This window comes from Mytilus edulis, chromosome 8, assembly GCF_963676685.1.
Source record: "Mytilus edulis chromosome 8, xbMytEdul2.2, whole genome shotgun sequence".
Classification (NCBI taxonomy): Eukaryota; Metazoa; Mollusca; class Bivalvia; order Mytilida; family Mytilidae; genus Mytilus; species Mytilus edulis.
In genome coordinates this window covers 71,715,014-71,741,052 of record NC_092351.1, presented here as the reverse complement: position 1 = coordinate 71,741,052, position 26,039 = coordinate 71,715,014, and the positions used below count along the sequence as shown (strand labels likewise).

Here is a 26,039-nt window from a genome sequence, read left to right as displayed (position 1 = left end):
GGCTAGAAACTTTTTCCAACATCACCCGTCAGACGTCAACCGAAAGGCATACGTTATTTCACGAAACAACTATAATAAAATGAAACGAAAAGCACAATGTAAATACAAACGTCAAAAAGGTATCGAACTCAGCGACTTATCTAGTACCGAACCGCGAAAGTTCTGGTCGTCGTTAAAACGAAAAGCGAACAACAAGTATAAAATTGATAACGAAACCATGATGAAACATTTTGAGTCAATACTAGGAGATAACTCCCAGGATCTATGTGAAGAAGTTCGTAATCTCATAGACAATACGGTATTTGGCGATATAAATGTTACACAATTAGACTCTGATATAACTGAAGACGAAGTAGTAGCATCAATAAAAAAAATGAAGTCCGGTAAAAGTTCAGGTAACGATTTTACCGATGGACTAATAAGTGAAATGTTTTCTGCCTGTCCTGACGTATTTGCGCCAATATTAAAGACTCTATTTAATTACATTTATAGTTCGGGAATATACCCAGATTCATGGTCAGAATGTCTAGTAGTTGCTGTCCCAAAGAGTGGTGATCTATCCGATCCTAATGATTATCGTCCGATTGTATTGATCAGTGTTTTATCGAAGCTTTATACAACTATTTTGACAAATCGTTTACTCAGTTGGTCCGAAGAAGAAGACATATAGATCGATAACCAATTTGGATTTAGACCCGGCAAGTCTAAATCCAAATTGGCGCTATAGTAGACGCTATATTTATTTTATTTGGAATAATTTCGCATACACTTCAAAATAAACAAAAACTTTATTGTTCGTTTGTGGATTTCCGTAAAGCGTTCGACAAAATTAGCAGGAGGATTCTCATTTATAAACTATTACAGAGTGGTGTTAGCTCAAAGTTTGTAACAATAGTTAGATCAGTGTACTCATCTGTAAAAATGCGTGTCAAAACTGCCGATTTACTGTCCGATTCATTCGAAAATTTTCTTGGTGTAAAACAAGGGGAGCCCTTATCACCTCTACTGTTTTTATTTTCTATAAATGACTTGATTGAAGACATGAATATTAGTCCTTCAGCTGACATAGTTAATATTAATGAAGTTCTGATATACTTAATACTATTTGCAGACGATACTATATTATTTGGGAAATCTCCTGAAATTCTACAGGAACTACTTGATAAACTACTTATTTATTGTAATAAATGGAATATAGAAGTGAATATTAACAAAACGAAAGTTGTTGTATTCAAAAATGGCTGGCAACCCGTAACTGCAAAATTTTTCTACAACAACGAAGAACTAGAAATTGTCGATTCGTATATATATCTTGGTATGCTGATACACTGTAATGGAAAAATTTTAAAAACACAGAAGCGATTAGCCTTACAAGGTTCACGATCTTTGGCAGCTCTAAATAATTCTACAAATGGTTTATACTTGACGAAGAAAAAGAAATGTGATTTGTTCGATAGTATGGTTGCGTCTGTGATAAATTATGCTTCGGAAATTTGGGGTTTCCATCGTGGAAATGATGTTGAAATTATCCATAACCGTTTTTGTCGATCTATTTTGAAACTGGGTAAAAGTACGCCAAATGTATTTTTATATGGCGAACTAGGGCGTTTGCCAATGAATGTAATTAGAAAACAAAAAGTTTTAAAATACTGGTTAAAAATTGTAACTCATAAACCACTTATTGTGTATGATATTTATATATTGTTACTCAGAGATGCAAATACTGGTAAAACTAATTGGGTTTCTAATGTTCGTGACCTATTGTTTAGTATTGGTTTAAACTTTGTATGGTACCAGCAGTCTGGTATAAATATATCATTAGATGTAATAAAAACTAGGTTAAAAGATCAATATATTCAAAGCTGGTCTGCATCTATACAGGATTGTGAGAAACTTACTATGTACAGAATTTTAAAATTAGATTTTTGTTTTGAAGATTACGTAGATTATAACTATAATTCACATTTTTTCACAAAGCTACGTAGTGGTACTATGAAGTTAAATGTTGAGGTGGGGCGTTATACAAATATACTAAGAGAAAACAGATTATGTACTTGCTGTAATATGAAAAGTGTTGAAGATGAGTACCATTTTACGTTAGTGTGTCCTGTGTATAGGCATGTACGACTGCAGTTTTTACCAAATTATTACTGTTCGTGGCCAAATGTGACAAAACTTATGTATCTGTATCAAACAAAATCTAGATCTTTAGTTGGAAAATTATGTAATTATTTGAAATCTGCCTGGCAGATTAGATCACATCTAATAAGTTGATAATTTGTCTATTGTAATATCTTATTATATTGTTCTCTGTTGTTTATTGTGTGTCACAATGTAAATATGTTTGTGTTGCTATAGCATGTAACTACTGCTTTGCAAATAAAGAATTCATTCATTCAATTCTCTTAATACTGAATACTGCTGGATAATTTATATTTTCGAAATTAAATTTTTGAACTTTAAAGGAAAAGGAGTAGGTTCAGTATGACCCCTTTTTGGCCCCAAAATATAGCAGTTTTAGAAAATTGTTAAAATGTAAACTTTTAGTTATTGATTGGACAGTAGAATGCTTCTGCTACATAAATGTGGGCTGGTTTTGACAATACAATGCACATATATCAGGGACTAGCACCATTAAGTCATGCTAAATTACTGAAATCCTCATAATTCTAGCATTTTAGTTAAATTTTAGACGGTTTTCGTGTAAAACGAAAGTGGCCGCATTCGTGTTCATCCTTAATATTGAAATGTAAGTTGTATTTTATGATAATACTTAACATATATAAAGGTTGAGGATGAACACGGATGCGGCCACTTTCATTTTTACCAAAAACCATCTGAAAAGTGACATTTTTCGGCATATTATGTAGATTTTTCATATTTGAGCATGAATCGGATCGTTTTTAATGACTAAATCTGTTAAAATCTTTCACATAAACTAATTAATTCAAAATAAATAGACACTTAAGTGTTTAAAAAGTGGTCAAAATCTTTCGTCAGATGAACCTGAAATTTGAGGCCAAAATCGGTCCTTACCGGACCTACTCCTTTCACGGTCGATGGATAAGATAGTCCAGTCCCTTCTGAAGTCCTTGATTTATCAATAAGGGCAGATGACAAGGTTATGTCCTTGAACAATTATGATTTTTTTTTAAGTATTCTTCTTACTTTTATTAAAAAACTTTTTATGTTTTGTAATAAAGCACTGATATGCGCTGGAAATTAATCTTCAAAATGTTGATGGTTTTCTGTACCTAAATAAGAAGAATATAAAGAAGATCTTTAGATGTTTTGTAGAATTTGGGTATTTTTGATGTTAGTAAAATTCGGTTGACATTTTCGATTTTTCGACTCTGTACACTATACACACATCTGTACGTCTTATCTAACCGAATGTCTCTTATTCAAATAAATGCATGGTCCTTTCATAAATCTGGTTTCCGATTTATGTGGTTCAACCCGATCATACAAACCTTATATTTTAATGAAAAACGAAAACTATCCTACAGATACTTATTCAGTCGCTTTGGTGAGACGAATAAAGCCGGTGTAAAATCTCCTTGACAATATCAGTGTACCTTTCAGCAATAAATTAAAAGTTGACCATTGTCGACAGGTTGTAGATATATCCATGGACATCAATTGCATTCCTGTATTGTCATCACAGCTATCTGATTTTGTCAAACTCACGATATAGAGATCCAACTAAGTTATGTGTATGATATAAATTTTCAAATTATACAAAATTACGACAAAACACAATTTTTCGTTTCATATTGTAAATTTCCCCTCTTTTTTATACGAATTGATGTTCCTAAAAAATTGCCTCTTCCTGCAGTGTGTATATTTCACAACTGGTTCGCTATACCAGGCTGTCACGGTCTGTGGTCACGTTTTAGATTTAGAGGAACGTCATTTTTGCATACCTGGTAACTGATTGATAAAACTTCAGGGATTTTGTTACCTGACAAATAAAATGGAACCACCAAACTCTAATTTTAACGGTGATGTTGTAGAGCCCGTAAATTTAGAAACGATCCATGTAAACTAATTTATGCTTTGAATAAACACAGTTTTAAAAGTTATCAATTTAATAACACTTTAGAAAAAGATCTTTGAATATTGCTTTTTTTTATCAGTACTAAAATCGATTTTGTTTTTGAAAGATCAAAATATAACTAAATATATAATAGCACGTATATACGACTAAATATGAGAACTCATGATCCGAAATCCTGTTGATACTTTTGCATTGCACAATAAAGGTCGTGTCTTCCTCAATCTGTTTGTTGCTGTTTGTGGCGTCTTTACATTTAATTTGTTGGATGTATACTGATTGATGCTTTATTCTGGGAGATCATAATTTATTTACATTAGTTTTGTTGTGATTGGCTTTAACTACTAATGCTGGTGCTCTTGCGTCACTCTTTAACTCATTTAAGATGCTCATAGGCGGATCCAGGGGGGGGGGGGGGGGTGCCCTTTCTTTGGAAAAAATTGATTGATTATATAGGGAAGCACTGAAGCATGACTTGAGCGGGCCCCCTTAGGTCAGTCAGAGGGCTTCCCCTTAGGAAAAGTTCTGGATCCGCCACTGATGCTGTATATATCAACTCAACAGAAATATGAAATGGTCGATAGTCTTGTTTGTTCGATCTTGAGCTAAGGTTCTGTGATAGAGGGTTTCATAATGCCAACTTGGACATTTAATTGGATCATAACAAATTTTGTAGATTTGTACTTGAAGTTCGTTAAAATTCACCTTTATATGCTCTTAACGGCGAACTTGGTTATTTGCTAATGCATATTATTGGAAAACAAAGAATGCTTAGTTGAAATTTGTTACCAAGAATTATTGTATTTGATGTATAAAACGGTAGTTAATGATGCTGAGAATGATAAAACAAACTGGGCGTCAAATGTTCGTACCTTTTTTTAAATGATCTTGGTTATAATTTTTTTTATGGTATAGCGGTTATAACTTAAAGAAAGTGTATTTTTTTCATATGATGTTTTGAAACTCTATGATAAGTTTTTACAAAGATGGCCTTCTTGTATGTTGGATTGTGAAAAAATGGATATTTTGAAAATATTTAAAATTGACTTTTGTTTGGGAAAATATTAGTTCTTGATGTCAATGTTAGACTCTTAACACAACTAAGATATGTTTCAACATTGAACCTGCAAGATATAACAACGTGCCTCGTACTGAAAGACTGTCAATGTTGCAATATGAAAACCATTGAAGATGAATATCATTTTGTAATGATTTGCTATACCCATTTGCGTCTAAGATCTTTTGTCTTATTATTCATGTTATTTTTGTTGTTGTCTTAATATGCCAAAATGTTTATCACTTATTCAAACTTGTTCAAGAACTTTTGTATTAAAACTTTGTTGTTTGTTAAATGAAAACTGGAAACTACGGTCACAATTGATAAAGTAGATTATGAGGTAGATTATAAGGTACTATTTGTTTAATAGGTTTTTTTTTCTTAATTATTATTTTGCTCTCTGTTTTCATTTATATTATTTTGCTCTCTGTTTTCATTTATATTATTTCGCTTAGTACTATATTTCATATTACATATGTTGTTGATGCTAAAGGACTTTCTTATATGCAAACTTATTACAATTACAATTTCAATAATTTATAATTGTAATATTTAATTTTTAATTGTAATTTTTTTTTTTTTTATGTAATAATTATTATGTATTCACTATGTTATATATTGGTACGTGACACTATAATAAATTATTCTGATTCTGATTTAACAGAATTTATTTTTTCCCCACGCGTTCAGTTTCGTTTTTTTTTTCATTCAAGGAGAATTGTTAGAGTATGCGTAATGACAAAGATAGGTGCACAGTTAGTTCCCATATTAATTTAGACAAAGTTATATGTCACAAAAACATTTTCAACTTGAAGAAATGCAAGGCCCTAATAAAGTCTGTGTATGTTTAGGAACAATGAATGTACCATAGAAATAACGTTTATCAATTTAACAGACGAGGCGAGTCCGACTGTTAGAGTGGGGCGCTCATATTCGCCGTGGACACAATTTCGCCGTTTTATGATTTTGAGGTGTAAAAACTCCAAAGGATGGCTAAAATGGAAGAAATATGCCGTTTAATTATATTTTTATAACAAATATGATTATTTTTGAAAATGAGGCTAAATTTCGGCACTTACGGCAAAGGACCGAAAAATGAACAACGATTTTCAGCCAATTTCCTGAATGAAAAAAAACATTTCAAAGAAGCATTCCTTAGTAATTCTTTGACTGATTGCCCTAAATTTAAGTTTTTACACCTTTCAAATGTCTGCTATTCGTCTATAATGAATTTTTTTTATAAATATTGTTTAAAGCTGCAGTTATTTGGTTTTAAATAGATATGTAAAAACGGCGAATATGTGTCCCCCTTTGACAAAAAATTAGAAAATTTCAAACACCCTTTAATCCAACTTTTCAGATGATTTTACTAAAAACAAACACGTTTTCAAGCTAAGAATATTTTGCATTTGAAGTTATATCAGTATACTTCAAAAACATAAAGACCTGAACATAAACTGAAGACAACATGGAAAGATATGGCGAAAATGATGATCACCCCACTCTACCGTATCCGTTTATCAAACTGCATCAGCCCTTCAAGTCAAATAGTCTTACCAAGCTATTTTATTTTTTTCCAGATTAAATGGAAAAGGTGTAAACTTCTGATTCAGAGAGTTCTCACATATATCCAAAAAGGTTGAACAATGCCCTCTTGCTGGCCTTAAGAATTTACAAACTTCCTTTAGTGAGCCTCAAATCCTAATTTTGTCCGAATCAGTCTTACGTTTTCATAAATATACTTGGAAAAATAATATATACTATCAAGACAACAAACAAAATTCTTAAACGTCCTTTTTATTACTTTTTTAATAAAAGATGAAAGATATGAATAAAAGAGTTATATATAAATGCAAATTTAGTAACGAAATGCAAGCAAACAATAAAAGCGTCTCTGATACGCTGATGATTGCGAAACATGTGGAAATAGGAGGCCGCCATATTTACCAGCCCTGAAGAAGCCGGTTGGCTCCACTGTGTATTTCTCAAATTTTACTGACATTGTATGAGTTTACAATCGTAACAATTTTTTAAATCATTCTATGATCATGGCATTGATTGTTGTTTACTTTTAATTGGGCAATATTCGATGTACTTTTCGATAATTTTGTCTTGTGAAGTTTTGTCACAATTTGCCATATGTCGGGTCTTCACAAATATAATGCATGTAATTAGAAAATTAATCCATGTTGAGGTAGATTTTCAGATAGTATCCAAATGTTGCAATTATGTTCAACTTCCAGTGATTATCATCGTCTTTCTAAAGAAATATGAGGCAGGCATTACCTGTAAGGCAGCAACCATTTGATTTTCTGGGGGGGGCTATGGTCATCTACTTATGGGATAAAGCAAACCTTCAATCTCTGAAGGCAGATGTCACCCTATTCGTATCTGACTTTGTCTCACAGCCACCTCATAACATGAACACTTGTTGGACTTCATTCCGGGACAAAGTCCTAACTCTGATGGACAAGCACATCCCACATAAACTCACTCGCTCACGATACACAAATCCATGGATGAACACAGATACACGCCGACTTGCACGACGCAAGGACCGAGCTTTTAAAAAAGCAAATGCCACTAAGAGCACTAGAGACGTTCGCAGGTATAAACATCTTAAAGCAGAATGTCAACGCAACATCAGACAGGCTCACAGCAATTATGTTAAAGACATCATTAGCCCGGAAGCGAAGCAGAACCCCAAAAAGTTTTGGTCCTTCGTGAAAAGTGGGAAACAGGAAGCCTCAGGTGTGGCTCCACTTAGGAACACCGACGGATTGATCCACAACGACCCGAAGATAAAAGCTAATATCCTCAACAACCAATTTAAATCTGTCTTCACAGAGGAGGATACAAACACAATGCCAGATAAGGGACCTAGTCCCTATCCCAAAATGGCACCAATTACCATCGGAACCACAGGTGTGGCCAAGCTTCTTAAAAATTTAAACCCACACAAGGCAACAGGACCAGACTCGATATCGTCTCGCTTCCTTAAAGAGTTATCATCAGAATTAGCGCCTGCTCTTGCACACATCTTTCAATTCTCAATTAATGTTGGGCAAGTTCCAGATGACTGGCGCATGGCACATGTGGTGCCCCTCTTCAAGAAAGGAGACAAGAGTACTGCGGCAAATTACCGTCCTGTGTCTCTAACAGCAATTTGCTCCAAAGTGATGGAGCACATACTCCACTCGAAGATAATGGAACACCTAGAAAAACACTCCATTTTAACACCAGCCCAACATGGATTCCGCACAAAACGCTCATGTGAGACTCAGCTGATTGCCACTATTCATGAACTGGCAAATGGACTATCAGATGGCCAACAAATCGACGCAATACTATTAGACTTTGCCAAAGCCTTTGATAAGGTGCCACACAAGCGACTTCTCCATAAGCTCCAATACTATGGAGTCAGTGACTATACTCTCAAATGGGTGGAGAGCTTCCTGAACAGTAGGAAACAACATGTTCTAGTGGAGGGAACAATGTCAGACGAAGCAGAGGTAGTTTCTGGTGTACCACAAGGTACAGTAATGGGACCCCTGCTCTTTCTTGTCTTCATCAATGACCTCCCTGAATCGGTTAACTCGAGCGTGAAATTGTTTGCTGATGACTGCCTGTTATATCGTCCTATTCGATCCACTAGCGATTCCACCAAGCTACAAGACGACCTTGATAAATTAGAAAAATGGGAAAATGATTGGCAAATGGCGTTCCACCCGCAAAAATGCACCACCATCCATATCAGCAAGAAACGCAAACCCACCATATGCGATTACCATCTGCATGGCCATACCCTTGAAAGCGTCCCAGGCGGGAAATACCTTGGCTTATACATCAGCAAGGACCTGTCTTGGCGTGAGCACATTAACCAGACCACAGCCAAAGCCTCCAGATCTGTTGGATTCCTGCGAAGGAACCTCAGATGTTGTCCTCAGGAAGTAAAAAGTCAAGCCTACACAACTTTAGTAAGACCCGTCCTCGAGTACGCCAGCGCTGTCTGGGATCCCTACCAGCAACAACAAATCCAACAACTGGAAAACGTACAACGCCAGGCTGCTAGATTCGTAATGGGGGACTTTTTCTCGAGGGAACCAGGTTGTGTGACTAAAATGACTCAGCAACTAGGTTGGGAACCACTGGAACATAGGAGAGCTAGGAGCAGAGTCATCATGTTCTACAAGATAATAAACCATATTGTAGAAGTTCCTGTTCACCACCTGCTCAGCCATCATGATACCAGAACCCGTGGTTCCGTGTCAAATAACATCAGACAGATAAGGACCAGACTGGACTGCTTTAAATATTCATTCATCCCAGCCACCATCATATCCTGGAACAACATACCTCCAGATATCCGAGCTTCCCCGTCTGTGGAACACTTTCGACACGCCATCCAAGATGTCAGCGTGTCGACACTACTCCACATCTAAATTACAGCACCGTTTTTAACTGTACATACAGATCTCTTTTTAGCTGTACATACTTGAAGGTTTTTAGCTGTTCACTCACGCTGGAGTATATACACTCAAATATGAGTCCACTCCTTGACGGGAAGATAGATAGATAGATAGATGGTTTTTTTTTCTGGACAAATTTTTTTTTTCGCCTGCGGCGAAAAACAATCTATTTTTTTCGCAACAAGTCGAAAACAATTTTTTTCTTTCAATTTTAGCATTACATATAGTGGCAGCTGAGGGGGAAACAAACAATTTTTTTTTCTCAGAATCAAAAACAAATTATTTTTTTCTCCGAAAACTGGAAACAAACTTTTTTTTCCAAAAAAAACCATAGCCCCCCCCAGAAAATCAAATGGTTGCTGCCTAAATGGGGACGAAGTCTGTATGAATTATTTTTTGTAACTTAAATATTTGTTTAAAAAAAAAGAAACGGAAATACCGTAACGTTTCCGATTTTGGTTCTGTTGTTAGGGATTTAGTTGTGACGTTATTTAAATTATGACGTCATATGCAATGTAAACAAAGAAACGCTATCATCAGGTAACGTTTTTTCATATCAAGGAATATTAAAAATGAAATTGGTATTGCGCGTTCCTTCCTATTTTATACTAGACTGATAAATATATATTTTACTCAAAGTTTCATACAAACGAGACCGGAAAAAGGAAGTACATTGTACATTTCTGCGCAGGTCCGGGATTTCAAAACACGACAAAAAAAAAATTGAACGATTTTGAGTTCAATAGTACAATGAAAAATTCAGGAAATTTTCCCGTATTTTTTTTTTTATTGAATTTTCTACTGTTATTGGGGACTCTGTCCCCATATAAATTGAAAAAAGAAAAACTTCGCGGGACCTCATTCATTCAAAATGCGAATTCGGAGTTCCTTACCTGGAAGAAGAAGAAGAAAATTTACAGATTGACTGTATTTTGAATGCAAAAAAAAAATGAACAGTGCATTTTTGCCCCCCCCCCCCCCCCCCCAAAAAAATAAATGGTTAAGGACTGCAAATGAAGAAAAATGCAAGGGATTTACTCATAAATAAAACAAATCTGTAAAAGTTGTTGCCTTTTATGTAAGGATTTTCTCTTGGCAATATTTTGCTGAAACCATAAAATGATATTTTGACTATTTTACTGATTATGTCTGTTTTTTTCACGCATCGTTATTAAAATAACGGATTTTGATGCAACTGTCATACAAGTATGAGGTTTAGCGCTATAAAACCAGGTTCAATCCACCACTTTCTACATTTGAAAATGCCTGTACCAAGTCAGGAATTTGACGGTTGTTGTCCATTCGTTTGATGTGTTTTATCATTTGATTTTGCCATTCGATAAGGGAATTTCCGTTTTGAATTTTCCTCTGAGTTCAGTATTTTTGTGATTTTTCTTTTTCCCTTGGAAGTTGGAATAAAAAGAAAGTAAAATTTTGCGCAGTCAAATTACAACCCATTGTGGGTGTTATATGTGAATTTCCGTTTTTTTAATTTTCCTCTGAGTTAAGTATTTATGTGATTTTACTTTTTCCCTTGGAAGTTGGAATAAAAAATTTTTTTAAATTTGCGCAGTCATATTACAGCCCATTGTGGGTGTTAAATAATACTAGTCTCTAACTTGAGATATATTAAAAAAAATTAAACATCGGGAAGACCATTTAACTCTCAAGGAGTGAAGGGTTATTTTTTGGAAAGAATTATTTCTGATTGACTGTCTGTGCCAATTAATAAAATTGAAAGGTAAATTAATTTTAGCCTACCACAAAAAATTCTATAATTTGATGCTTGTGTGTTGCCAAAAAAAACCAACATTTTGCTTTTTCAACCTTAAATGGTTCCTTAAAGCATTCCTCTATCAGTGACTATTTGGTAATATTAGACCATTTAGCAATATTTTACTGTTTACTTTTACAACTTCTTTAATTTATTTTCAGAAACAATGTCGAAAACACAAGATAAGTTAACTCGTATTGCTATTGTCAGCAATGACAAATGCAAACCAAAAAGATGCAGACAGGAGTGTAAGAAGTCCTGTCCTGTAGTAAGAATGGGTGAGTAGATCTACAAATGAGCTGTCGGATAAAATCAACCTTATTCAAATGAATATCATGATCAGTACATATTTTTATTTGATTTAGGTGGGGAAAAAAAATCTTTGCAAAGTCTTTAACAGTTTGAAAAATACATGATAAAAGAATCCTATTCAAAACATACCACCAATCAGATTTGATTTCGTATTTGAATGTTTCTAAGTCGATCAATGTACATGTATACATGCACTTGCATAATGTTGATTTCTATCTTGACGCAGCTCAATTGTAATTAAATTTTGACCTGTTGTAAAATTAATGTGCCAGTAGAAATATATGAAATCTTTTACTTTTGTAAGAATTGTTCCATCTATTGCTATGATTACTAAGGTAAAAAGTGAAAGTAAGTCCTCTGGCTCAAAATCAGACAAAATATTGACATGATTGTGTTCTACAGGTTATCTCAAGCATCATTTTCAGGATTGGAATTTTAAATTATTTTTGTAGCAACCAGGTAACAAAATCTGTTTATGACACTGACATGAATATATATGCTGCTTATAAAATTGAGTGAAAACCTTCAAAATAAAAAAAACCAACAAATATTGACTTTCAACATTATTCAGATTTGTAACTCTAAACCTATGGCAAGTCACACTGAATGCATACATCATGTTTAAATCTGTTTACAGGAAAGTTGTGTATCGAAGTGTGCCCTACAGACAAGATTGCTTTTATATCTGAAGAACTGTGTATTGGTTGTGGTATATGTGCCAAGGTAAGATTTTATGTATGAAAAACAGAATATCATATTAAGTTGTGGAACACATCTTGTGGTATATATAAAATAATTCTTTTTATGCTCCATTTGTTTTTCCGTCTGTCCTGTTTGAAGCTGCTTCAGGTTAAGTTTTTGGTCAAGGTAGTTTTTGATGAAGTTGAAGTCCAATCAACTTGAACATGTAGAAACTTAGTACACATGTTCCTTATGATATGCAGGCCTCGACAATAACACTTGTCCGATTGTCCAGTACCAGAGGGAAAAAAGGTCGGACAAGTAAAAGCTGGATCAAGCTTGTCCTTCGGGACAAGTACAATTATTCTGCAGAAAATAAATTTAATCCAACTTTGATGAACAAAGTGATATATTATAAACAAAAACAAGAAAACAAATAGTAATTTGACATGTTTCTGTATTCTGCTTATTCAAATGCAAAACCCTTTTCTTCAACAATTTACTTGCAATCGATAATTTTTAACTGGTTCTTTGTCAGGCACTTTTTAACAGGTAAAAGGTATACTATTCTCAGAAAACAGTCTTACTGATCGGAATCAATGATGCGCTTTGTAGATAAGGTAACTTTACAGGACAGTTCGTCACCTCAAAAGATTCAGCTCCAATTGTTTAAGAGACAGTTTGGCACCATAGGAGACATATTTAGTAGACATGATTGATAGACAGTTTGACAAGGCAGGAGACATTTTGGGACCAAGACAAATCTGTGCCTCATTTTGCTACCTTATTCTGTTCCTTATAATAAATACCATACCGGTAATTTTTTCACAAAAATTTTTTTTTTATTTACCATAAAATTCACAAAATCATATTTGATCATAAGTAGAAAAAAACATTACTTGCAATATGGTGACCTATAGTTGTTAATTTCTGTGTCATTTGGTCTTTTGCAGAGAGTTGCCTCATTGGCAATCAGACCTTATGATGGCTTATCTTCTTTTTATTGATTGCATTTGAATAAACTTTTTTTTTAACTTAATAGAAAATTTTTGGACAAGTAACAATTTCATTCGGACAAGTAAATTTTGGTATGTGCTTGTCCTACAGGCCTGATATGGTCTTTCTAATTATAATGCCAACTCTGAGTTTTGATCCTAATGTCTGATATGATCCACTGAAAATAGAAAATGATAGTGTGAGTGGCCTAGGGCATCAGTGTACTATTGACACATTCTTGTTTGTTGTGATGTAGAACATACATACAAGTAAACATTCTATTGTCTTATTGTCGCCAAAGGAAGACTTAGGTTTGCTGTTTCTGGTGGAAATAGAGGGGTTTACAATGGTTTATGTTTGGGACAAATTAACACAAATTTTTATACATGTACAAATGTATTGTAAGACGTAAATCCCAGTCTTTGGTGACAGTAATCATTCAAATGAGGATAAATTGTTGAAATTCTTAATACTTCAAATATTTAAGTATAGCCAACATTTATTACAGTTTTCCATGATTTTGTTTCTTGATGAAAAATATACAGCCATTTTAAGACCAATTGAATGTAATAATTTTCAAGAATTAGATTTTAAAAAAAATATTCATTATACATTAATCGTCCTTACCATTAATTTAGCCAGCGAAGATGTCTCCTCAATACTGTAATATGATGTATGACTCTCAGACAAGGACTCAAAGCTGGACACAAACAGTAAACTATTTTTTTCCATTTCAGAAATGTCCTTTTGAAGCCATTACAATCATCAACTTGCCCAGTAATCTTGAGAGAGATACTACACACAGATATAGTGCAAACTCCTTCAAATTACACAGGTTTGTCTTTTAAGAGAATTTCTCATAATTTTTAATGCTGAAAGTATTTAGAAAACTTGAAATGATTTTTTTTTAAACTCAAATATTGACCCTTAATGTACCATGAATGACATCAAAAACCATATTAAAGTGAAAACAAATTAAAAAAAATGTTGTCATTAATATATTAAATGATCATTTAGCTCATGTAAATGTATGTTTATTAACAATTGCTTCACTGAATTGACATTTTCTTGCAGATTACCCACCCCTCGACCAGGAGAAGTTTTAGGTCTGGTAGGAACCAATGGAATTGGGAAATCCACAGCTCTGAAAATTTTGGCTGGAAAACAGAAACCTAATTTGGGAAGATTTGATGTAAGGCTACGAAAGGGGTGAATCTTAATGATTTTTCGCCATGATTATCTTCATATTGTTTGTATTTTATGTGTAATGAGATGAAAATGTATATAAATTTAAAAGCATATGTCAATGGTATAAGTAGGTGTGGGTGTGAAACATAATAGATTAGAAACAGCAACCCAACAAGAAGGTGGCATTTAAAGGTTACCATATGCTCTACAACAACAGACAAGCACTTGTACACAAACACACAAGTGTAAAAAAACAAATTGGTGAGAAAACTTGCACTCTTTTTAACGATCACTTCAAAAATAGCTTTCTTTAATTTATTAACAAAATGGTTGTGTGACACATTTAGCTGAATATTTTGTAGGATCCACCAGATTGGACAGAGATATTGACCTATTTCAGAGGGTCTGAATTACAAAATTTCTTCACAAAGATCTTGGAAGATGATCTGAAAGCCATCATCAAACCTCAATATGTGGACCAAATTCCTAAAGCTGTCAAGGTGAGCCTTTATTTCTAATTGAAAAGAAGTATGAAATAAAAATTATGAAACACATGAACCATTTAATATAAGATGTTTTTTGAATGAGAATGAACAAAAGGAGTATACACCAATAAGAAATCATCCCAAAGACTCAAATTCTAAAGACATCTTCAGTTTAAACTTTATAACCTTTTAAAATTTCTATCTTGAAATGTGTGAAATACAAACAAAAAATATAATTTCAGGGGAAAAAAAATTATGGTAACAAATATAAAAAAACAAGATGTGGTATGATTGCCAATGAGACAACTATCCACAAAAGACCAAAATGACACAGACATTAACAACTATAGGTCACCGTACGGCCTTCAAAAATGAGCAAAGCCCATACCACATAGTCGGCTATAAAAGGCCCAGAGAAGACCATGTAAAACAATTAGGCCTAAAAAAAAAAGATATGTGTTTCCGGTAACATCATTTTGAAAAATAGGGTCGGTAGGTCAGAATTCTTTTTTTTTTTTTTTTTTTTTTTTTTTTTTTGACATCGTAAATGAAATCCGGAAAATTATCATGTTTTTTCCAAGTCCGGATCCGTAATTAGTTTCAAAAACCGGAAGTGTGCCATTTGCAATGTTTTTGAAGCACCTGCTGTGCAAATTTCTTGGATTTTAACCTATTTGGAATACCTTTTGACATTAATAAAATGTTTTACTGGCTTTCTATGCAAGAGGAAGCAAGAGAGAAAAAATATTATGCCATCTATCAGAAGCCTGTGTCAAAAACAGGGTCGGTTGATAAATTTTTTTTTTTTTTTTTTGGAAGATCCAATAAAAAAGTTAGGGTCGGGGCTAAAAAACAGGGTCGGTCGGGTTACCGGAAACACAGATCTTTTTTTTCTCGGCCGTAAAACGAGAAAACTAACGGCCCTATTTATATAAAAAAATGAACGAAAAACAAATATGTAACACATAAACAAACAACAACCACTGAATTACAGGCTCCTGACTTGGAACAGGCACATACATAAATAATGTGGCGGGTTAAACATGTTAGGCCAGACTTTTTTTATTATCTGTTTAACGAGATCCGCCGACTCCACATTGTCCGATTTCAGAATAAAAATAAAAGTAGTGCTTCCTACTTTTGTTTTTATTTTTTCCGCCGACTGTTACGAAATCCTCAAAAAAAAAAGAAAAAAAGTACGAGTTCGGGTCTGCGATTATTAATTTATCTCTTGTCGCATGGTCAAACAAAACGGCGACTTCCGGGAAGGGACCGTTTTTTTACATTAAACTTTAAGTCCGATCACTAGAGAGAAGTTCGTGTTCACTCAAATTTGTTAAGTGTAATAGAGATGAGGCAATCGGGGTCATGTTGTCCAATGAGTTACCGGAAGATGTTGGCATCAGCCGCATTATAACCAACGAGGCAGATGTTGAACCTGACATGCCGGTCAACGTTTTGGAAGAGTTTGGGTTTATATTTTTCCTTTGAAGTAGTATCGTAGTATGCATATTAAAATAGTATCAAAGATATCAATTAAAATCAATAATGCTTTTTGAATTTTTGTGTATGGATGGGACCAAATCATTTGAAAAACCACTTTTTTTATTCACGTTCACCCCCTTTCACTTTCGCACCCTACAGTACACATTTGCACCCTACACCGGAATAAAACTTAGGAAACTCAAGCTGGTAGCCCAGACCAAATTATTCCTAAATGATGTTTGTATTTTGAATTAAATTTTATCAAAATTTTAGTAGCCCAGCTCACAATCTAGAGGTCTGTTTTCTTCCATTGTTCTTGTATTTTGATAAATTCTTAAAAAAAAAAAAAAAAAAAAAAAGGTCACTTAGATTGGTTTTATTTTTATTTTTAGTGTCGACTGGACCAATTTTGCACTTTTTTTTTCTTTTTTTTTTTTCGTCCCCTCGACCCTATTTTTTACAAATTTTCTCGTTAAACAGATAATAAAAAAAGTCTGGCCTTAGCAGGATCCCAACCCTCCCCCTAACCTGGGACAGTGGTATGTATAACAGTTTGGTGTTAGATAAAAGCACATGATGTGAAAAATTTGAGAATTGTGCTCATTTGCACACATCAAGAATTCAGAAGAATGGTGTATATTCAAGGTGACTTATCTTTCAGCAAACTACAAGCACAGTAGCTAATCTATATATCACATTAACGTTACAAGTTGCAGTCCTGAATAGGCATAATAAATATGGATTTCAGTAGATATTTTGTGTGATTCTGAAGGCCAAAATATGTTATTTGTTATTTACAGGGATCAGTTCAAGCATTACTGGACAAGAAAGATGATTTGAAAAACCAAATTGAAGTCTGTAAACAAATGGGTAGGAATTAATTAAATAATCTTTATGGTTCTAGCTGAATTTCGTAAGCTTTCTGTACAAACTCCATAATTTTTTTTTAACCTGGAAATTCCCACTAAAAATATGTGTTTAAAAACAATTGGTTGTAATTGATGAGTGAAATATAGCTGACTATGCTGTATGACCTGTGTCATTTGGTCTCTTGTGGAGAGTTGTCTCATTGACTATCATACTGCAAATATATTAAAGATCTTTTGATATTTATCAAAACGGAAAGGATTGTTTTCCTAAAAGATTTTTTTTTCAAAAGGATAAAAATACCTGGTTTTGTCTTTTTTTTTTGCCCCATTCAAAGCACAAACAAGCAAACCGATATTGAACCAGTGATGAAGAAAAAATAAAATTGCTGTTCACATTCAGACATTTCTGGTGACAAATTTTGTCTGAGGTTCAATTGAATACTATTGGTGGATACAAACTGCCTAAATAGTCTTTGGTAGTGTGTTTGAGGGAATGGGTTCAAAAAACTGCCAGGTTAAACCAAAGACTTTAAAATTGGTAATTGATGCTTCTCTTGTAAGCACAGGGCATTAATGAGTAAGAGCAATGACTTGTTGACTAATAGTAAAAATAATATGTAAAGGTGAGGTGACATATCTTTCGAAGGACTATTGCCACATTAATAATGCAGCTCAGTGTGTCTGTCTAAATTGAGCAAAGCTGGGTTAATATTCATATTAACATTTACAATCTGCAATTATTTTTTGCCCGCCAACATTATAAGCAACCATCCATCATTCATTGCTCAATAACTTTCATTGACCAATGTTTAAGTGGGCTATCATTAGGTAGCAATATCTCAGAGTTCATTTTGTTATTGAAACTGTCCAAGTATTTCATGTTGTCTAGAAATATCTACAGTAGTTTCAGTGTATTGGCTTTTGTCTAAGAAAATGATGAGCAAAATGTACTGTTGAACCAGTGATGAAGAAAAAATAAAATTGCTGTTCACATTCAGACATTTCTGGTGAAAAATTTCTTCTGAGGTTCAATTGAATACTTAAAATATCTGTTATGAATGATTTATGAACTGATGTTATAGATTTAGATTAGGAAGTTGCAAACAAAAGAATTACTTTTAATAATAAATATGAATGTCTTAAATAATGTGTTAGAGTAATGTGACATATCTTACTATGGACTGTTACTCTTTGAACTAGCATGATGATAATCCAGCTTAGCGTGTCAGTTTAGAGCAGAGCAGGGTTAATATTCATATTTCATTAACATGTTCTTGTTCTGAATATGCATTTGCAGCTCTACACTAAGCAGCCATCCATCATTCATTGCTCAATTACTTTCATTGATTTATTACTTAAAGTAGGGCTATCATTAGTGAGCATTCGTTTTAATTTTGCCATTTGCTTTATACAGAATTACGGTTTAATATTTTCCTCAGAGTTCCTTATTTTTTGTTATTTTACTTTTCATAGTTCATCTTGTTATTGAAATTGTAAAGCAGCTTCAGTGTATTGGCTCATGTCTAAGAAAATGGTGTTCATAAGTGTGCTGTTGAACCAGTGATGAAGAAAAAATAAAATTGCTGTTCACATTCAGACATTTCTGGTGAAAAATTTCTTCTGAGGTTCAATTGAATACTTAAGTTTAAAAATAATTGCTTTGACTTCAAAAAATGATGTAATTGTTAGATTTAGATTGGGATGTTACACTCAAAAGAATAACTTGATGAATGTCTTGTTTTTATAAAATTTTAGATTTGATGCATGTACGAGATAGAAATGTAGAAGATTTATCCGGAGGAGAATTACAGAGATTTGCCTGTGCAATGGTGTGTATACAGAAAGCTGACATGTAAGTTAAATAGTTCTTTTCAAGTTACTGACTTTGTTTCAAAGTGAGACCACTCTTTAAGTGAATACCTTTTTCCACAAGTTTGTGAAAAAGAATAAAAGGATATTACATTTCATCATTTGGAGGTCATAATCAGTCTTCAACAATAGACTCATGTTCAGCTTTAAAAAGACATAAAATCAATCTAGTGATATCCTTAATGTTTTAAAATAGAAACAGACGGAAATTCGTTTTAAATTCTTATACAAGAAACATAAGCAATTTTATGCCTGTGCCTACAATATATCAAATGAACATTTTTTTTCAGATTTATGTTTGATGAACCCTCTAGTTATTTAGATGTGAAACAGAGACTGAAAGCTGCCTTGGCAATCCGGGAGCTGATTCATGCTGACAAATATATAATTGTAGTAGAACATGACTTGTCAGTACTAGATTATCTATCAGACTTTATATGTGTTTTATATGGAATTCCTGGTGCATATGGTGTAGTTACTATGCCCTTCAGTGTACGAGAAGGTAGGTTTGCTGTTACAACAAGCATTTGAAATGATAACTGCCACTTATGTAAGATTTTGCTATGAAAATGAAAAAGATGATGTGATATCATTGCCAATGAGACAACTCTCCACAAGAGACAAAAATGACCCAGAAATTAACAACTACATGTCATGGTACGGCCTTCAACAATGAGCAAAGCCCATACTATGTCTATTTGAATATCATATTATTAGTTTATTACAGCAAGAAAATGTGTGTGCATTAAAACAGCTAGGTCCAATTGTAATAACCAGAAGTCATGGTTTAAATGCTTAAAATTGACTTTTTGACTAAATTAAATGTTTGTTTTGAGTATTTGATCATGGTAATATTACAGTATTGCCACAAACATTTCCTATGTCTATTTTTTTTTGTGACAAACTTTTATAAGATCCATATAAGGTATCAACACAGGGTTATATATTTGGTGAAGTAAGTCTACCATCAACTTGAAGCATGTGTTGTGATTTTTTTTTAAAAGAAATGAAAAATTAGGGTTTTGACACAGATTTTACAGTTCATTGAACATGCTGCAGATGTTCTTCTTTTACGTGGTCTTTCTTAAGGTTTCAAATGCACTTTTTTGTTTGGTTGTACCAGATTTGCCACAGGTGTAATACAAATTAAATAAATATCATAGAACAGTTTGTTAAACCAATGATGAGGAAGATAATTTGCTGTTCACATTCAGACTTTTCTGGTGACTTTGTCTTTCTGAGGTTGAAGTCGATGTATTTAGAATAATTACCTCTTGTTTGTCAATATATGGAATGAGCTTTAAAAACTTTGTCGCACATTTTTTTGAGTACTATCTAACATGACTGCTTTATATTTTGTCAGCAGCACTGCAGTGCTGTCAGTTACAACATGTGAGTTACAACATGTGAGCATGTTTAAGCCCTTCACCTACTTTCTGTTTTCCATTTCTAACAATTATGAGTTCAGTCTTCTTAGCATGTCAATGTGTACATTTTTGTTATCTTTACTGTGGTTAGGTTGATTTCTCAATTACATGACTGCTTAAGTGCAAGTTTTAACGGTCATTTGAGTCCAACATTAACAAATTCTTTATTTTATGTTGCTTGTCCATGCCTTTTCTTGGGTATGTTGGTAGGAAACTTTTGCAGTTTATTTAACGTATTCTTTAGTATTCTTTTATAATGGTCTTTTTAATGCACTTTTCATACCAAATATATACAGAATGCATTTAGAGTAAATAATACCTTGAAGGAAAATCTTTTGTCAAACCAATGATGAGGAAGATAATTTGCTGTTCACATTCAGACTTTTCTGGTGACTTTGTCTTTCTGAGGTTGAAGTCGATGTATTTAGAATAATTACCTCTTGTTTGTCAATATATGGAATGAGCTTTAAAAACTTTGTCGCACATTTTTTTGAGTACTATCTAACATGACTGCTTTATATTTTGTCAGCAGCACTGCAGTGCTGTCAGTTACAACATGTGAGTTACAACATGTGAGCATGTTTAAGCCCTTCACCTACTTTCTGTTTTCCATTTCTAACAATTATGAGTTCAGTCTTCTTAGCATGTCAATGTGTACATTTTTGTTATCTTTACTGTGGTTAGGTTGATTTCTCAATTACATGACTGCTTAAGTGCAAGTTTTAACGGTCATTTGAGTCCAACATTAACAAATTCTTTATTTTATGTTGCTTGTCCATGCCTTTTCTTGGGTATGTTGGTAGGAAACTTTTGCAGTTTATTTAACGTATTCTTTAGTATTCTTTTATAATGGTCTTTTTAATGCACTTTTCATACCAAATATATACAGAATGCATTTAGAGTAAATAATACCTTGAAGGAAAATCTTTTGTCAAACCAATGATGAGGAAGATAATTTGCTGTTCACATTCAGACTTTTCTGGTGATATTTTCTGTCTGAGGTTGAGGTCAATGTACATAATATAAATTTGTATGTTTAAAAAAAAGAAGATTTGGTATGATTGCTAATGACAATGAAGGTGACAACTCTTCACAAGAGTTCAAATGACATAGGTTTACTTTAAGGAAAAAACAAATTTTTGGGCTAATTTGCTCTTGAATTTTTAATCTCAATTGCCCTTTTCTCTAAACACAACAACCTGAATGATAATTATGTGTCGTGCTAACATCTAGTGTGAGAGGAAAATTAACAATAGAACTAAGGATGAGATAGATAATTTGCTGTTCACATTCAGACTTTTCTGGTGATCAATTATCCTTGCTGAGGTCTTGGTTTAATTCTGAATGTTACACGACTTTACAGCCGATTGCATTAAGTGTGTAGCTAAAGGTAATGTCTTTGGCTAGCTTGCACTTGTTAGCTGAATCGTGAAGTCATTATTAGGTAAGATATACTATCCTTATGTGCTCCTTTTCAAGTAGTCTAATTCGACTATTGATAATATGTCAGACTAGTCTATTTTTAAAGGAGGGCAGTTTACCTAACCAAATAATGATTTTACAGTACAGCTAGCAAGCAAGCTAGCCAAAGATATTACCTTTACCTACACACAAAATGCAATTGACTGTAAATCTTAAAAGTCATTTATAGTATGGCTAGATGTTGTCTGCACCTTTGAATGGGCAGGTAGGTAAGTATGTAGGAAATGTTTGTAGTTTACAAAACATGTTCTTGTTTATTTTGGTCTTATCCAGGGTGTTTATAATCATTTCACCATTAACTGCCCAGACAAAATTATTTTTTAATTGTAAGCCCTATGCTTGAGTCAAATGAAAATTGATACTTGCTTGTGAAAGTTTTTAATCATGTATGGAAATAGTTAACATTTCTGATTTAGGCTTGTAGCCAGAAAAGTTTTTGGCACAAGGCTGATATGTAAGAATGCTCAGTTGATTTTGACACAGTTTTTAGCAAAAAGAAATACCATGTTTACACTTTCATCCAGATAAAATACAAAGAAAGATAAGGCAATGTTTTTGAGCAGAAATTTAACAGAATAATGCTTATCCAGGTTGTCAGCTTTCTGAATAATAAAAAATGGATTAATGAACTTTTTGTACAGAATACGACATTGATTGTAATAAAAGAATATAAAACAAGGAAAAAAAGTAATAAGTTGAACCAATGATGAGTAAGATAATTTGCTGTTCACATTCAGACTTTTCTGGTGACTTATGGTCTTAACTGAGGTTGGTTTTAATTCTGAAGGTAACATGAATGCTAAGCTTTATGCCAAATAAAAGTGTAAGTGTATTTCCAGTTTAATACGAAACACACCCTAGTTTAAACTCCCTGTCAGACCCTAGAACCTTTTTTCCCCCATTTCTAAAAATTACTTTTCGAATAATCCCATCTTTCGATTGTGAATTTCTATAATTAAATTCACAGGCTTCTGACATCTGAATTTCCGTTATAGAAGTATCCACTGGCTAAAATGCAACATATTCTTAACAGAATGTAATAAAACTAACTAAAAATGTAACAAATGATCTGTTTATTCTGCAACAAACATATATAGTAAATGTCAAACTTCCTGTAGGGACATATGTAATACTGAATCCAACTCCGTGAACACATGATTGTTTTCTGGATTTTGACTAATAAAAAAAAGAAATGTAAATGAAACCACACTAACATTTAGTCTTATAGTCATGTTAATAAGTAAAATTCTGTTCTATAAAGAAATTCAGTTTAGTGTACCAAATATGATACAGTTCGTAATGATAAATGTATATAACAATAATATACAATTACTGTCTTTTGATGAGGTAAATATGCGGTTTTATTGACTTTTGAAAAAATGATATTCACTGAGGCCAACGGCCGAAGTGAATATCAGTTTTTCAAAAGTCACTTAAACCCCATATTTACCATAACAAAAGACAGTAATTGTTTTATTCTATATTCCGAGAAAAGAAAATGTATTTAATGACAAACATATACCAAAACAAATTTTACACGAAACATTTTACCATAACGTTGCATGTAAAAGCGTGTGACGTTTAGCGCGGTGAATAACACTTTCTCAGGTGAAAATGCTTTTTTATTCAAAATCCAATTCATATAGAGAAACCTACTAATATAATTCCAATATAGAATAAAAGATATTATTCCACTGCATGTTGATTTTGATAGCGAAATCAACATTTGATTGGTTGAAACTTTAACATGTGACGTCGAAACAAAACTTCATATTCACCTCTGAGTATCATATTCCCCTCTGAAATGTCAGGACTAAATTGTGTGACGTTACTCGCGGTTTATGTACATAACGTCTTGAACTTCTTATTTTCTAAATAGCTTTAGCAAATATCATTTTCATGTTCAAATTTATTTCAGATGTTAAAACAAAAAGACTAATTGAATAATTAATGTTTATCAGTAGTGTTTATCAATATGTATGTCGTGTTTAGTAATAAAAACAAGCGGATAAGAAAAAATGCTGGTATGCAAACTAAAATTTGAAGTTTATATAGTATACAAAGCTTAGGCAGTGGAATAAAACATTCATTTCCCTTGGCCTCGGGAGATATGAAGATTTGATCACCCTCGAAAAATCATGTTTCCCTCGGGCAGAGCCCTCGTGAAATATGAATATTTTTTGGTGAACAAATCTTCAAATCTCCCTAAGGCACGGGAAATAAATGTATAGTGTTAAGTTAAAACAATGATGAATAAGATAATTTGCTGTTCACATTTATCTGGTGACAAATGGTCTTAACTGAGGTTGGTTTTAATTCTGAAGGTAACATGACTACTCAGCTTTATAGTCTTACATGTTGATTAAGATTCTGTTCTATAAAGTAATTCAGCTGTCTGAATTGGTTAAAAAAAGGTTCGATAAATTTGTACCAAATATGACACAGATAGTATTATAAGTGTATAAAACAATAAAAGATAATATTAAGATAAAACAATGATGATTAAGATAATTTGCTGTTCACATTCAGACTTTTCTGGTGACAAATGGTCTTAACTGAGGTTGGTTTTAATTCTGAAGCCGGCAAGTAAAATTCTGTTCTTTAAAGAAATTTGAACTTTTTGGGATATTTAATTTTCAGTAACTGGTAACCATCTGTATTTGAAAGTTACTTTTGCTGTTAGTTTGCCAATAATATTACTTGTATTGACATATATAAATAGACAAGATGATTATGAACATGTAATTAAATTCCTTAATCATGTTTATTGAAACAAATTTGAACTAGCTATCAACACAGTTCTTGAAAATGTGACTTTTCCATGTACAAACCATGAGTTATTTTATACCTACATATTACAATGGACAATTTACTGTAAATGATTATATTACGGAAACTGAACTATCTTGTTGATTCAATTTTCCCGAAAATGATACAGAATTCAAAAAGTGCATATTATATACTATATAGGGATATCTGTTTCTACAAGCAAACCACTTAACACAATGAGAGCCTTGGTGACCAAGTGGTCTATGTAGGTTGAGGTTGTGAGTTTAAACACGCTCGTGCGGGAGCACTTGACTCAAATCTTAATTGACTAGGATTGTTAATTTTTCTATCGAAGGTGGAGTGTTTTCTCCAGGCAATCCAGCTTCCTCGAAGATTAAAATATGGCCGCCACAAAATCGCCCAAAAGTGCACTTAAAAGTGGCTTTAAAACACCAACAATAAATCAATCTTAACACTATTTTTGAAAATGTGGTGAATATTTTACTACACATATTGAAGAATACTGTAAATGATTACATTACGGAAACTGAACTATCTTGTTGATCCATTTTTCCCGAAAATGATACAGTATTGATGTATTATATAGGGATTTCTGTTGCTACCATCAAATGCGTTGAAAATGTACCTTTAAATCAAACCATGAGTATTTACCTACATATATTGATGATTACTGTAAATGATTATATAACGGAAACTGAACTGTCTTGTTGATTCAATTTTCCCGAAAATGGTACAGTTTTGATGAAATGCACATATTATATAGAGATATCGCTTGCTACAAGCAAACTTTTTTTAATACAAATCATGAATACTTATCTAATACTTTAATACATATATTGATGATTACTGTAAATGATTATATAACGGAAACTGAACTGTCTTGTTGATTCAATTTTCCCGAAAATGATACAGTTTTGATGAAATGCACATATTATATAGAGATATCGCTTGCTACAAGCAAACTTTTAGTAATACAAATCATGAATACTTATCTAATACTTTAATACATATATTGATGATTACTGTAAATGATTATATAACGGAAACTGAACTGTCTTGTTGATTCAATTTTCCCGAAAATGATACAGTTTTGATGAA

At 33.0% G+C, this 26,039-nt stretch overlaps 2 protein-coding genes across 3 annotated transcripts in view; both read left to right on the top strand.

Annotated features, from left to right (window-relative positions):
* The first annotated feature begins 921 nt into the window (after positions 1-921).
* LOC139484314 (uncharacterized) lies at positions 922-2,274 on the top strand. The gene has a single exon (XM_071268050.1). The coding sequence runs from the start codon at positions 922-924 to the stop codon at positions 2,272-2,274; it is 1,353 nt and encodes a 450-aa protein (XP_071124151.1).
* A 4,703-nt stretch (positions 2,275-6,977) lies between these two features.
* The window catches only part of LOC139486205 (ATP-binding cassette sub-family E member 1-like), a 31,106-nt gene continuing 12,044 nt past the window's right edge, over positions 6,978-26,039 (top strand). Inside the window, exons 1-9 of one of the 2 annotated variants that reach the window (XM_071270994.1) lie at positions 6,978-7,078; positions 11,519-11,635; positions 12,307-12,392; positions 14,084-14,181; positions 14,421-14,538; positions 14,897-15,034; positions 17,305-17,374; positions 19,129-19,225; positions 19,533-19,744. In XM_071270994.1, coding sequence (XP_071127095.1) covers positions 11,524-11,635; positions 12,307-12,392; positions 14,084-14,181; positions 14,421-14,538; positions 14,897-15,034; positions 17,305-17,374; positions 19,129-19,225; positions 19,533-19,744 — 931 coding nt within the window. In that variant the 5' untranslated portion in view covers positions 6,978-7,078; positions 11,519-11,523. Of the gene's footprint in view, positions 7,118-11,518; positions 11,636-12,306; positions 12,393-14,083; positions 14,182-14,420; positions 14,539-14,896; positions 15,035-17,304; positions 17,375-19,128; positions 19,226-19,532; positions 19,745-26,039 lie in introns of both variants that reach the window. The other variant, XM_071270993.1, reaches the window with a different exon arrangement.

What these genes read in the sequence shown, in the direction of transcription:
- LOC139484314 (XM_071268050.1), top strand. Translation starts at nt 922, where the DNA reads ATGCGTGTCAAAACTGCCGATTTACTGTCCGATTCATTCGAAAATTTT.